Source organism: Anomalospiza imberbis, chromosome 1, assembly GCF_031753505.1.
Source record: "Anomalospiza imberbis isolate Cuckoo-Finch-1a 21T00152 chromosome 1, ASM3175350v1, whole genome shotgun sequence".
Taxonomy (NCBI): Eukaryota; Metazoa; Chordata; class Aves; order Passeriformes; family Viduidae; genus Anomalospiza; species Anomalospiza imberbis.
This window is the reverse complement of record NC_089681.1, coordinates 71,033,232-71,048,747: the sequence shown is the minus strand read 5'-3', so window position 1 is coordinate 71,048,747 and position 15,516 is coordinate 71,033,232. Positions and strand designations below refer to the sequence as shown.

At 37.2% G+C, this 15,516-nt stretch overlaps 1 protein-coding gene across 4 annotated transcripts in view; it reads right to left on the bottom strand.

Moving 5' to 3' along the window:
• Positions 1 to 266: 266 nt before the first annotated feature.
• TENT4A (terminal nucleotidyltransferase 4A) overlaps positions 267 to 15,516 on the bottom strand; it is a 58,800-nt gene continuing 43,550 nt past the window's right edge. Inside the window, exons 11-12 of one of the 4 annotated variants that reach the window (XM_068196343.1) lie at positions 11,807 to 11,965; positions 267 to 2,492 (exon numbers count right to left, since the gene is read on the bottom strand). In XM_068196343.1, the coding sequence (XP_068052444.1) occupies positions 2,313 to 2,492; positions 11,807 to 11,965 (339 nt within the window). In that variant the 3' untranslated portion in view covers positions 267 to 2,312. The remainder of the gene's footprint in view (positions 2,493 to 11,806; positions 11,966 to 15,516) is intronic. The other 3 variants (XM_068196353.1, XM_068196370.1, XM_068196362.1) reach the window with 3 other exon arrangements.

Below are 15,516 nucleotides of genomic sequence, written 5' to 3'. Positions count from 1 at the left end.
AGAATACTGTGGGCACTGCCTCCAGCTCTTCTGCTTTCTCATTATTGAAGGACCAAATCCACAACTACAAAAGAAATATCCATGCTCATTACTCCTTTAGAAAAACATCACCATCAATTGAGGGCACCCATCCACCTTCCAAGCTTACTCTGAAGGTCCTCAGCATGAACAATTTAAAGCAGATGTTCAAAGTGTACATCAAAGAATAGGACAAGGTTGAGTGTCACTTCATCCATTAAGTATCCCATAAAAAAAGTACAGAAGAGTGACTGGTCTCCAAAGTTTATTAAAAATCAAAGAATAGAAAACTTTACATAAAAATATGTCAATTTTAGCTTCCACATAGTTGTCCACACAAAAAATTTAAACATTTTTTTAAACCTGTAGCACATAACCACAGTGATAGCTAGGCCAATTCATTTGGTTCACCATGACTGAAGTGTTACATGATACCACTTTTCAAATGAGTTTTGCTTTAAAATGGACACTAGTATAAGACACCAATTAAAGCCTCTTAAGGCTCTTTATTGTAGTTATGCTCAATATTGCTAGTGGGTGAAGACTAAGCAGTACAGGCTCATGTAACAGCCCTTAGATATTATTTATGAATCAGCTCACAATTTTTAGAACCTTTTTATTGTGATGAGTCTGGAGCTTTAAGACAAACTTTCTGCAAACAGATATGCACTACTCTAGTTTGGAATGTTGCCCTCTCTCCCCTCAAGGACCTGCTTGTGTTTGACAGATTCAGTAATAACATGAACTACTTCTGCTTCAAAGGCATACAGCATATTAAAAAGCTTCATGCTTGACACCTCATTTCAATATTCAGATACAAGTTTTAAAACCTTCTATATCTGTACACAGTATAGATGTCCTGTTAACAGGATTCTTCAGCTTTCTCTGCTAGTGGACTTACATAACTCACCTGTAGTTTTCTGTATAGCTTAAGAACTCTCACTTAAAAAAAAGGGAAGTCAGAGGGCATGAGATGTGACCTACTCCCAGGACAACTGTGGTGCTTTAAAAACTCAGGGTTAGGCAGGATGTACATTTTTCAAAAAGTTAAAGACAGTGTTTGTCATGGCAATACACACTTGCATAGTATACCTGTATGCATCTGTAAATTAAGTGCCAGCCACTCATACTGTGTACAACACTGGGCTGTGCTCTCCTGCAACACATTAAAAGATACTTCTTGTAATGCTTAGAGCAGCTGAAGTACTTTTTATATATTTGCTCTTAACAGAACTAATGCATACTACTATACAGATTCCTTAATGGAATCAACATATTTCCTTTCTCCACATTCCTTAAGCCGGGTACCTCTGTATAATAGTGTTGTTTCAACCCAAACATTAACAGGTTATGTTACTAAAATGCATCAAAGCATGTAGTTCACAGCTTTTTAATTTCATATCAGGACTTGAACCAAACTTTTTCCCATTCCTCTCAAAAGTTTTACTTCTGGTACTACAAATGTTCGATTTGTTGTCTAGTTAAAGAAAATTAAAACTCATTGGTCAGAGCAAGACGACTGATAGAGGCCAGACAATGAGCTAAAAAACACAGGGTCAAAACGCTTTGGAGCTTAGTAAATTCTTAAAACTGTAAGCCAAATCGCACTTTCATTGTGAATCAGGAAGCCTCAAATATTACCAAATGTCATGTTTATAACACTGCTCAGACAACCTGCCGAAACTATGACCCCAACTTAGATAATGCAACCTGGGAAAGGATCTGTAAATTAAAAAACCTCTTCCCCTTAAATATAACTTATGTGATAATATGAAATTAAATTAAAAATTCCAAGTTATTGCACAAATCATACTTCCAATATTTACAGAGAAAAAGAATTGAGCTTTGGAAAAAAAAAAGCAAACCAGGAGAGCAGCAAATTCACTTTTATGATTTCCCAACTTGATTTGCTGCAAAGAAGAAAAAAAAATAATTCCAAGGGGCTGAAGTTTCCTTCACTTCTAAAATAAAAGAAAAGGAACAGATATAGCCACAGCAAAAAAGCTACAGCATTTGTAAATGTCCTTGCAGTTCTATTGTCAGAGCTGCTTCGGCACTGAATGAACCATTGTGTGAAGGCAGAAAACAAACTTCCACATTTAATAAGGCTTCACAGATAAGCACAACTACTTCTTGAAGATGGACTGAACCACCACACAAAGAAACATGCAAAGAAGTCAGCTGCAGATATTTGGCAACACCAATAAAACGATGTGCTGGACGCTGGTCTCCATCCCTCAAGTCGAGTGGCACTCAGTTTGTCTGAACAGAGAAGGTCATTTTGGCATCTGCCATTATCTGCTCAGACTAATAGGCAAGCTGTCTCTGTGTTTTTTCCTTCTCCATATATTACGATTGTACTGGTGGTGTCCACGGTTACCAACTGGTTGCCTCATGCCTCCACTGCCAACGGGGCTGTAGCTGTTGCCTTGGTTATGTGTTCCTTTCATGGAAAACTTCATTCCACTGTGCTGCTGAAAAAAATAAAATAAGATAAGCATTCACTTAGGCATAAAAACAGCAAACAAAACATATATTACCAGTTGTATTTCCTCAACATACAAGTCACTTCCACAAAACACTGCTTGAAGCAACTGGTCTTTTCATGCTTATTTGTAGCTGCGCAACTCCCAAGGCACTAACAGCTTACTAAGCGTTTTCTGAAGAAAATGTCCTGCAAATGAAATGGTGTAGATTTCAAAGCATCCTTAACACTCGTGGATCTCAGTATGAAATACACTCACAGTACAACTCCCTTATAAAACCAGAGAATTTCCACACTGAATACTGATTGTGACAGATGTGTATATTTTGGAGTATCTGAGCAAGAACATTACCAAATGAGATACTTCAGTCCTTCAGAAACATGGAGAAATGTAAGGGCATGATCACATGAGCTGATGCATGGGGAGTACAAGTATGCTTTCCCCATAATCTCAAGTCAGTGACAGGCTAACTAAGCATGGCTTGTGAGGAGCTTGTAAATCCTACTGGTCTGATCATCAGCTTACAGAGCTCCTAGACTGTACCTTATATGCAGACCAAGGCAAAACAATTAAGTGATCAGAAATGTAGCATAACACTTTCTTTGGGGGAATCTCCAATAACTTGAAACAAAAACTGCCCAGAAGGTTTAGTAGCAGCCTGAGTAAACCTACCCCACCATAAGGTACTACAAGCATCTCTATCACTTAGTGGCATACAGTCAGTTGGCTTAATGTGTATGTACTTAAATTAGGTACAAGAGTATCAGAAGATGAAATTGAAAGACTTCCTAAATACTGGTTACATCAATGCAAGCAACCTTTCCTGATGTCTGACAGCAATAACTCAACAGGCAACTGATTGCCTGTAACAAGAGCTAATTCTAACCTTGAGGGGTTGAACAGGAACACAGAGCTAACATTTTGGACAATTGCTTAGAACACTGAAGTAGCTGCAGGTATTTCATATTCTGTATTTCCAAACAAATGTGAAATAGAAAGAAACAAGAACACCAAGCTACCATTACAGTTGTGTGCACAAAACAAAAACAGTTATTGAAAGCAGAATTCCATAAGCAGCATTTTACTGTCAAACTGTTACTAGAAGAGACACTGAGCATGCAGAAAGTCAAACTGGTGAAGACCAGTGTTGAGGAATAACCACAGTTAACTGCAGGGTGGCAAAAGACCCTTAAAATTATTTTTGATTTATACAGTGTCCTACAGCAACCTAATAAATCTTCAACATGCAACTTCTAAACACCAAGTGCTGTTCGCAGACTACCAGCAGCAAAATAATTCAAGGATAAACAGAAAAAGGAAATGCAAGCTGAGAATTTTTCATATTTAAGAGACACTACTTTCCAAACATAATTTATTGATATATGTTTCATAAATAGCTTCTAGTAGATATTTTAGCAAATAAACAACATGAAACTATAAAAAATGAGAATGTTTTCTATTTTTGGCAAGTGGTCCTTCAAGCAAATACACCATGCCACATCCTTGTGCCAAATTTTCTAGTTCAGTAAGTATATCTCTGATTCAACTATATACAAACACTTACTTGAAATGACATCAAAATACTAAAAATTACTCTATAATAGTAAAACACTAAAAGTATCCAGTTGTCACAGTGACCCTCAACTGCTGAAGAAAGATAGAGGAAAACTTTAATATTGCTACTGAACAACCAGAACAAAACTGATCAAGGAGCATACAAACTTCCAGGAAGCCCATCCATCCACTTCAGTTGAAAATGTGAAATATCTGAGAATTTCTTCAATATGAATGAGAATTCACAAAAAAAAAACAAAACAAAACAAAAAAAAAAAAAACAAAAACCTACTGGGAGCAGGATGGCAGGTGACCCCAAGATCAGACAAGCAGCACAGCAAATATGGCAAGTGCATTTACCTGTATCCTAAAAGATGTCATGCCCCTTGTTTGCTCAAAAGGTAAACAAACCTTCAAAGAATGATTAATAACCCAGCCAGAATGTGAACTCGAGCTTGTGATGAAGCATTCTGCATTGTTTTTAGGCCATCAAGATAAACACTGTCAATCTATTGGAGCAGGATCTGAATCCATGACTCTTATGAATCATCAGCTGAGAGAGGTGCTTCAGGAAGTTGACTCAGGGACCACCTCAGTCAGAGATAATACCTTATATTTACCAGTTCTCAACTACATTTTGCTCACTAGTTTGTTCTTTTTTTTTTGAACCATCAGCTTTTAGCATCCTGTGCTATGGCATTTCACAGATGAAATGAGCATCACATTTAATTTGAGCCTACTACAGGATGATCTATCAGTTATTGGAGAAAATTATTTCTTGCCATTCTGTTCTCTAGCTTTTTCATATACTGCTGATGACCACAAAGACCTAGAACATATACCTCATCTTGTCGAGGTTAAACAGTCATTCTTTCTTCACACAGAAACAATTCCTTGTGTTTGATCACTAGTAACATCTTTCCCTATTCTGCTTCCATTTGTGTTTTGACTTTCCTCTAATGAGGAAAGAAATGTCAAAATTATACTCACTGTCCGTGTTCTGCAAGATGTCATCTTTGCAAGATGTCATCTTTACAAGAAACTGTCTGCTCAGGGCCTACCACTCTCTACAAAGTTTAAATTATTTCTCTCCCTCCTAGTGCATCACCTTGAAAGGTCCTTCTGCATCCTTTCTCAGGTAGCCCTTAAGGTGCTTCACACCACCAGCAAACTTCACCAGGCTTCATCCACTGCCTTTTAGGCATTAGGCAGCACAAACTTCTGCAGGGCTTTTCTAGTGAACTCTTTTACAAAAAATGAATTTTTTTGTTCCTCATTTTCCAATTAGTTAATTGTTTAAAATGGGACACATCATTCACTTCAGGAACGTCTTTCAAGATCTTTGATAAAAGAAATTTATTTCATGTTTTTGGAAACCTCAAAAGGCTGTATCAAATATCTTTCTCCTGTGCACAAACTTGTGGATGTTCCCATGCTCAGGACTCACACAATCACTGAGAGATAGCATCTGTAGCAGATGATGTCTAGAGAGATCAGATAATCCAAAAAGAAAGCCCTTCATCTGTGATATGACAGAGAATCTTCAATTTAGAAGTTTCAACTTCTTTGTATCTATTTCTCTAGATAGAACAATCTCTCCCATCTTAAGGTTATTGATTCAACAAAGGAATGATAGAACTGGTTTGGTTTTTAGCTGTGTTGAATAATCTGCAGCATCTGGAGGGTAAACTAAAGAATTCGCATTTAAGAAAAAGCTGGGGGTGGGGTAAGGTGAAATTCTTCATCACATACCAGGTTAAAAAAGCTTCCAGAAAAAAAAAATCAACATAAAATAGAAAAACAAAAAAAAAACAAAACCCCCAGAACCTAACAGAAAAAAAAAAAAAACACCAAAAAACCTGGAGGAAAAAAAAAAAGCCTCAGGAAAAAAAAAAAAAAAAAAAAAAACAAAACAAATCTGGTTGCAATAGAAATACCAAGTAATTATTTGCTAAGGAAACTAAATTTCTATTCTTAAATACTGGCAAATCTACTGTACAAAACTGCTGACATTTAAAGACTGCCATTATTCAAAAAGAAAATTTATAGCAAAAAAATCAATCCCCTACTATTTGAAATAACACAAGTAATATAACAGAGTTGAAGTCTAAACATAAACAGGCTTCTGAATTGTTTTGGTCTTTTGTTAGGTTTCTTTTTTTTGCCTGACAGAATTTCTAAAGCAAGGAGGAAAGAAAGGCAGAAAAATGTTGGTAATAAAGTATCTGTGCTCAACTTAAAACAGATTATACATACAGTGCTCCAAAATGATTGGTAAGTACTTACAGAGGTAAAGGAAAAGCTTAGAAAAGGCGTAAGACAGTTTTGAAAGATCACATATTTACTGTCTTGTTGTTAAGAGGATAAAGGCTATGACTGCAGCTGATCAGACTTGTAATCTAACTCACACACCTCAAAACCATTTAATGTGAAATACCAGAGTAGTATTCAGTGCTACCTTATGGTACCATTAACATTTTAAGTATCCCTTAAATAACCTATCATGCTTTCTCAATATTACACAAAGTTTGCAATATTTCCAAATTCTCTATTTTAGGCTTGTAGCATTCACTTACTGACTTTCTGATCATAACATCTGTAAATACACAAAAAAAATTAACTTCTTCTTTATGAAATACATTCATTATTTTCCAGAGAAATAATGGACAATGACCTAACCAACATTTTAGTCCAATGACATGAGCAATAAGCCAATAATTAGACAACTTAGCTTCATTACTTTAGATTAATTAATAGGATTCTGCAAGATAATTGCACTGCTACCTGGGTGTACTCTTAACCTGGTAAGATTTCTATGTGGTTTAGAATTCTAAGCTGAAGTAGAAGTTATTCCAAAAGTTGTTCAGTATTGGCAATCTAAGGAAATAAGGCTCAAAGCACAGCAAACAAAGACTCTTCTTTTTGGGACCTACAGGTGACTTTCAGCTACAACTGATAAAATCTTGAGTCCTGAATAGATTTTATAAAATGAGCCCAAGCTCTTTTCTGTGGTTACTAAGAGGGGAAATTTATGGGGCCAACCGTAAGAACAGCAAAGAAAAGGAAAATCACATGGGGACTAAAAAGAGCTCAAAAGCAAGAAAGATTTTAGATGTTTCTTACCTTCCAGCACAAGAGAGCTTGTAAAAATAAAAGCTTCAAGGGAGCAGATTATTTCAGTATTTCATATTTTATTTCACTTCATTATAGATTACTGGCAGAACTACCACACAAGGGTCAAGGTTGTCTTCATCTTTTACAACAGGTTAAGCAATATTAGTCTGATATAGCTCCAAGATAAAGTAGTATTTGAGACAGCAGAGGGCCTAGTCCCCAAAAATGAAGGACTGACAGCAGACAGTACCATCAGCATCACAGCAAATACTGAATTACATTATGGTAAAGAAAGTAGAATGACACATGAAATAAATACCCTTTTTGATCTTGTCAGTACTCAAGTTTCAAAACTGAGGGGCAAGAGTCAAAACAATGCTACCAGAAGACAGAACTCATACTGCAACTTTGCTGCTGTTGTGACATGGGCCATGAAGCATATCTGCATACTTGTCAATACAGAGAACAAGAGATAATAGCTTTTTTAGCAAAAAGCTGACAGTTTCAGACCTTAAAGAAAGATCTTACCTCACTAAGAATTCTCACTTTTGATTTGGAACAGAAAAACTATTACTACAGTAAGAACAAACCCTTTCCAAATGATGAGGTGATACCAATACATGTGAAAAAGTCTGCAGAGGAAATACATATGTGATTATTCAAATCAATCTCAGTTTGTGAGCAAAAATCTGATTACAATGACACTGGAAGATAAAGGAGTACTATGTTAACAAAAGGAAGGTATGACTTCTGCATTTCCGTAAGTCTTTTATTTATGGTGAGATTTTTTATGTTTCTAAGAAACTACTATTTAGATTTTCCTGCAACTCAGGAAGCAACCGCCAATGTGGCCAGAGGATTTCTTACAGTCCTATAAACATCTCGACTGGATGTTTATATGGAGACCTCTGGAGACCACTTAACCCAACATTCTGTTGTAAGCAGTCAGATTAGGTTATCCAGGGTCTGGTCAGGCTAAGTCAGTTTCCATACATGGAAGGATAACACCACATAAAGATTGTCTGTCTAAGTATAGGGCAACCTAGATGAAAAATCTCTAGTACTGTTTTCACCTGAACAACCTCTGAAACTCAGGTCCAGTTTTTTCTTCTCTTCTTTCCTTAGAAAAGAGAAATAAAATATCATCTTCTTCTAAGTTCTGCATGTGTTAAAAACCAAACGATGTTCTGTCACACACAGAAGATGGGAGTCTGACATTCAGAATCAAAACTGTTTCCAAAGTAGACAACCATAGCCTACTTCCTATGAAAACGCATGGGCACTGAAAAAATATTCCACCCTAAATGAGAGCACTTTCAATAAAAAAAAAGAACAAAAATGTCATTCGGTTGAGTGAAGGAGTCTTCAGTACCTAAACAGCTTAAAAATGCCATTGAACAAATCAGGTCGTTCCTAAATTGAAGCTGACATACTGAAAACATGGAAGTATCTCAATATACAAAGGGAATTTGGCATTTCTGCACTGACATGAATTAAAATGTGTCTTTACAAATTTATCCTTCATCCAAGTGACCTATACTTTACTTTTTGCACTCATCTAAAAGAAATTTTGACTCAAGTCCCTGACCAATTTTGTTTGCAATGCTGCTAGCTTTCCAGCAATCATCTCAGAGATACAAGCAGTATCAGCAGTACTAGTGAGACAAAGCAGCACCATTAAAAATTGTTCTGGATAAAAGCAAACTCTGAAACAAAGTACGCTAGCCACAGAAGTGCCTGTAATGGAATATAAAAAAGCACTTTGTAAGTTTAAATGTTTTGCCTTGTTTGGCCAAACTCAAAAGAATCTGAAAAAAAAGATTGCAAGTCCCTTTACAGGTTTTGACCGTTGTATTTCAGCACTGACATTAAGGTTTCACTTCCTAGTTGTCTCCACAGCAACAAACATATTCCTAATCAGACACCACTCAACTTTACTGGAGACTTCCTCAGACACACCGGAAGCCAGCCAGTGCAGCAGAGGGACTGGTGCTTGCTGGCTTTAAATGCTTCGGAATCAAAACATAACCCTTTGGGGGGAAAAAAGAAAGGATCTTAAAAGTTAAAGGAAAGATTTCTTCTGACCTAACAAAAAGGAAGTTTCTTCTGTCTTCATTTTAGTAAACTAGTGAACAGTAATCCAGCATGAATTAAACTTATCTCTAAGTAGCAACAGGGAATGTACTCCCCTTCTCTCCTTGGGAAGTTACCAAGCAATTTCTGCCCCCTCTACTCATCTGGACATGCATGTCAACATGCTTTCCTGCTTATTTCTAATGGGCAGCACTGCTTCATAAACTGTTCTGCTCCCCCAAGTAAAATTTCAAACTTCTGTCAGCAGAGTAGAAGAATGATTACCTTGGATAAATGATGGATGATAATGATCTTGAAAAGCACACAGACCTGTGCCAGGAGCTTAATCACTCCCTAAACTATCTGGAAATTCTCCAATTAATAATGCAGTACATAAATAGAACTGGTAATCACACCAAACATGTTTCAAAAATGAAAATACCAGGAAGCTTAAACAGCAGCACACTTGCCTAGAAGGCAGTAATTTGTTCAAAATACAGTCAAACGCTCTTGGCACCTCCTGCTTTTGAGAGTTGTATTCGACACCTAGGTACAGTTTTCCAAACTGAACTGAGGTGCAAAAAGTTGTCAGGGAGAAAGCTGAAGACACCATGCAGACAAATGAGTCCCTTTCAAATTTTTTTGACTATGAAAGAAAACTCGCTTTTAAGAAAGACTTGAACATGTGTAAGACTAACAGAGCAGGAGTCGTCTAAGATGGTAGAGTGCACTTATTAAGAGTTATAAGCTAGCTGAGTCTCATCAACTCAAAAGAAAAGCCATCAGCCATCTCCAAGTGGAAAGGAGATATTTACAGTATTCTGGGTAAAAGGATTTCATTTCCCACTTATGATTCAATCAAAAAAAACCCACTTCTACTTCACAGAATATAAGCTTTTGGTAAATTCAATGCCAATAGCCTTTTATCCCGTTTTTAAACTACAGGTAGTAAGAAATTCTTCTGATTTAATGAGATTCTCAAAAGCAGATCTTTGTAGAGCAAAGCCACAAAAAAAAAAAAATCCTGCTTTTAAACATTTAAGTACTGAAAAACTACTAACAGAACAGTTAACAATCACTTGAAAGGACAGCCAAGGAACATAAAGCCAGAAAAAGTGCAACAAAGCAGTTGTTTCCAAGATTCAAAATTCTAGCAGATATCCAAAATTCACACAACACATTGTCTCTTCACAACTGTGGCAAACACTCTGAATGCCAACTTCTTTTGTACTAACAACTGCATTCCTCCCGACTAGCTCCAGGGTACTTCTTCAGAAAAGCAGAGCTGTTAAGGAAAGAATAATCTACACTAAGTTCATATTTTAGATGAAGTTTAACTTAAAATAACTTTCCAGTTTTATTCTAAAAAAACTTCAGAAGTTTCAGACTTGACTATATTCACTAGCCAGTGAATACTCAATTGCAGACATTATAATATTAATATATTATTCTATTAACTTCTAACAAATACATTTCCTGTGCAGATAAGTTGGTATTGCTGACATGGGACTGAGCAGTAGGGAAAGAAAGGAGGGGAAGAATCTGTGTAATCAATTAGAAGCTTAAAACCAAGGGCTAGTCAAGGGAAGTGATAATTTCCCCTCTACTCAGCATAGGTGAGGTCATACATGGAGTGCTGGGCCCAGGTCTGGGCTCCCAAGGAACAGAAATATGGACAAATAGGAGAGCGTCCAGTGAAGATCCACGAAGTAAGTGTTGAATCAAATAAAAAAGGCGTTAAGTTGAAAATCTCCTGGCCCCTGATTCCCAAGAACTCTGACAGAAGGACTTGGAGAAGTAGGAAGAGAACCTGACCAAAACTAAGTTTCAAAGAAACCAGCTCAGTGTTTTGCTACCATAGGCAATCTACAACCCACAATTTGCAATGAGCCTTGTGTGAGGCATGTTTGACTAATAGCTTTAATTATCAAGACTGAGGGAGTGTTTTCTTGCAGAAAGATGCACTGAGGTCATACCAGAATGGATACATTAGGCAAAATACATTCAGGTCCCAGCACAATTATGCACACATTAAATTTTTTTGCAAAAAATCTTGTGCACATGTCCATAATTAATCTTCTGTTCTCTACCTTTAAAATATATTACAGAATATTACAAGTGTAACCAAATCTAATAATTCAAAATCAAGACAACAAAATAAGCCTAGAAAGGTCAGTACTATTCCTTAAAATTCAAAAACTATCTTACAACTCTACCACCTCTATGGTGGTGGAAATTAAAGAGCCTAAAGATCTACAAATATCCCAGCAGTAGGGCACCAGGATTCTCAAATACAACTTAAGGAGTCAGACACCTGACACACCTCCTTTAACTTGCTCCTAGGTGTCTGTGTTGTGGAGAGGCTCTTCTACTCTGAACCCTTTCCCACCCTTTGTTCTCCCCACACCTCCGACACAGCAGTAAGTACTTTCATGACCACATGAAGCTCAGCACATGCTCTATGAAGGCTATCCTCAGAGGCTTTTAGACTGACAGCACAGCGCACATGACCTGCACCTGCGGTGTGATTGCTCGCTCGTGACAGAGTTGCTGGCTCATACCTGATTACTGGTGGCCATTATCAGGGCTCTCGGAGGCGCAGATTGGGGTTTACCACTTGGCAGGGGCAATGCGGGTGCTAAACTGGCCATAAGCTGAGTCGGTGCTTGAAGACTGAACTGGTAAACATTAGGAGCTGTGCAAGGTGGTGTATCTGATTCCTTTTGGCAGAGAAAAAGGGGAAAAGAAAAGCAACTTTACAGAAAGTACAGTATATACAGACTATGCATGTGAAAACGCACCCAAATATCAACTCAAGTAAATACTGTAAAATATAATGATTTTTGTTCAATAGTAAAAAAATAAAAGCCAGCACTCTGTTTATTTTATACATCTAGCAAAAGTTTAACTGAATGTCCATTAAGAAGACAATGTCAACAGGTCTATGGCAATCACAAGTCAGTTCCAGTCAGCACAAATCTAATGCCAAAGGTATGTCTCTAGCAAATTCAAACTAGAAGACGAGAACTAAAGCTGGGAAAAAACAGAACAAGAACAACAACACTGGGTGATAGAAGGGCAACAATTTTAGTTGTCATGACAGATTCGGTCCTCAGAACAGTGTTCCGGAGTGTACTGATTTATAAATCAAAGTTACTCACTGTAATTGTTACAATCTTCTCCCAGTCCACCCAGCAACAGCCAAGTTAGGGCTCCACCTCCCAAGAAACAAGTTGATGCTCTGGCTCTCAAGACCCAAATATATGTACCAGTCCAACACACCACTGCTCCTGGGGAGTTCTGCTCCCCTCACTTTCCATCTGAAATCTGAGGGACAGTTCTTCAGGGAAAGCAAGATGAATTCAGGATAACAGAAAAGATACTGCAATGGAACTGAAATAACTGATTACTATTCTTCCTCCTTCCAGCCTGATCACCTGCAATCTCAGATGCATCCTAAGCAAACATTGGTGATGCTAAAGTACTGTGGGTCTGGAGCACCTAACATGAAGGAGGCAAGCACAGATCCAGGGGTTTACAGGAATTGCTGAAGTCTGAAAATACCCAACTACCCGAGTTCTTAAATGATCAATTATTTTCTGAGTTGAAAGGTGGAAAGCAAACTACAACATTTTAAAACAACTTTGAACACAAAAACTCTTGTAAAACTTATTTTTCAGCCATAACATAATGGCAGAAGTAGCTTCCCCTACATTTCACTGCTGTTTTTTACCACATTCTTAACTCCAAAGCATTCTGAACTTAAAAACAATGGAAAGACCTACTCTTTATCCCAAACCACTAGTGTTTTTTTCCACTGCCAGCTGTTAGGTTCAAAATATAGCAAGAGATGGGGGTTGGCCAATTAGTAGTTTAGAAGTTACCACATTAAAAGACATTATTGGCTCAGGTCATTGCCAATCTTTACAGTTGAAGTAATTACTGAAGTATTCTATTGCTCTGTCTCTAAAGATTAATTGCCTGGAAGCAAAGACTCTTCACTTAAATCACGTAAACTTCAAATAGATCTCCAGCACTACTACTTGCCCTCAAATGGCCTTGTTTTCTAAATTAGATTCTTTAGTTAGAGAATAGGCTGCTCAAGAACAGAAACAAGAAAATGTTTAAAAGCTTTTCTTGGGGAAAAAGATTATATAAGTGAGACTGACAACTGTGAATACTGAGCAGCCTAAGCAATGAGCTAATACAAAGCAAAACTTGCATCCCAGCTGAATTGAATACTCACAGTAGAAAGAGTCCTCAATAAAACCAATTTGTTAGAACAACCAGTCTTTTATTGGTCTGTATAAAGTTGTGCTTATTAAAAAATAAGATCTAGAAAGAGAGGAGCTGCACTCCTATTAGTTCAACTAGTGATAGAAGTTATAGTATGCCTCTGTGAAGCAGGTAAGTGCTTCATGAATTCACTAGACACACATACTTGTAAAAATAATCTGTGCAGGAAGTTTCTTACTTATGAGATCAGGTATTTATTCTTTAATAAATATGTTCATCACAGAGGGAAACTACATGCTATAGCACTGACCAAAAATTAAGCTTAGCTGAGGCCTGGATTAGATGGCATTTTTTTCCTTTGCCCAATCCTACAGTATCAACACTGTGGGAACAGGCTACAGTCTCCACAAAGATGAGTTTCCTTGGACACTTTTGGTCAAGGAATTACTAAAAAGCTAATGAGAAGAAGGGGAAATGAACAGACAAGTTCTAAGTATGCTCACAAGTACCCACGAGCTAGCAGATGGGATGGAAAAAGGGATCTTATTGTCTAGCCAAACCAATGTGCAAATCTACTGCAATGCAGACTTTACAAACCTGACCAAAGAACAATTTCAGTGTCTCCATTCCAAGGATCTCCCCCTTCTCTTCTGCTTAGATCCCTGAAGGTTCACTTACCAAATTCAGATGGGATACTTCTCATTAATGAGATTTCTAAGGGGGGTTAGAGCAACAAAAAGTTGCTCAAAAGAGTAGCAGATGGAAAAGAGCATCACAACATTTAACTGAGATTAGGATTCATCACAAACTAAGCTTGTGTTGCTTTATTTTAATTTTGTAAAAGGTATGTTTTTTTGCCTCAAGTGTTATTTACTGAAACACATCTCATACAGGCAGATTGTATCTTTTTTCCAAGGCAATCCTGCATTGCCAATGGCATTACTGTATGGAGTTGATATTGACTGACTTATATTACTGATATTTTGATACCCTTGATTTCTCAAGAGCATCAAAATCCTTCTGTGAAGAGTAGTATTATTCATCTTAAACTGAAAGATTAAACTTGAATCAGAAAATTGAGCCCAACGTGAACAAATCTGATTTTCCAAAGCACGGCCTACACTGAAGGATTAAATCTTTCTTGGTCTTCTGGACCAGATTCTTAAATATAACATGCAGACCTAAAGCACTACAGAAGTTCAGATGACCTACAAGTAAATAAATGGAGGTAACACTTTTGACACATTACATACACATCTGGAAGACAAAAGCTCTGACCACTACTAGGGTGAGGGCTACAGAGGTCACAATTAAAAAGATAGATGTTCACTAAAGGGGTAAGATCCCTCCATTGATTTTAGCAGATAATGTAGGGAAAAAGCTACAAGACTGCATCTTGTAGCAGTACCTCATCCTGCAAGGAAAATAGCTTATAAAGATATGCTTTTGGAAACCAAGAAAGACTAAAAGATGCAGGTTTATTCTCCTGGGATGTTTCCATTTTAAAACATGCCCTTTAACCAGTTTCAACTTCCTGATTAAGAACTTGGTATGTGGAAGGAAGATTTCTACCACTCATAGACTTGATTACTGTGGACTCTAGTTTACTTTAATGCTGGAAAAAGAGAAAGTATGGAAGACACCTAAAAAACTGAAGTGTTACTGATGAACTTCTGCCTAGACAGAAACAGTGAAACACTGCAGACATATGAAAGATGAAGAACTTAAACCTAGACTTCTCTTCCTGACACAGGACGAAAACAAAATAATATCATTTACTCTTCTGCAAAATGCATCTCCCATTGTAAGACGACTCAGGACCCCATCACTAAGAGAATGTTTACTTGCCAAAACCTCATTACTAACTAGGTCTGGCCATAAGAGTTTATTTCAATTCCATTAATAACTCAAAGCTTAAGATACCTGGTAACTTCTCAGTTAACAACAGCTACCATTTCATAGCTTTCCATTTTCAAGATAGTATGCTTTCATAAGAGCTGAAGTCACCTAAGATTAATTCACAACCCCAGTGTGT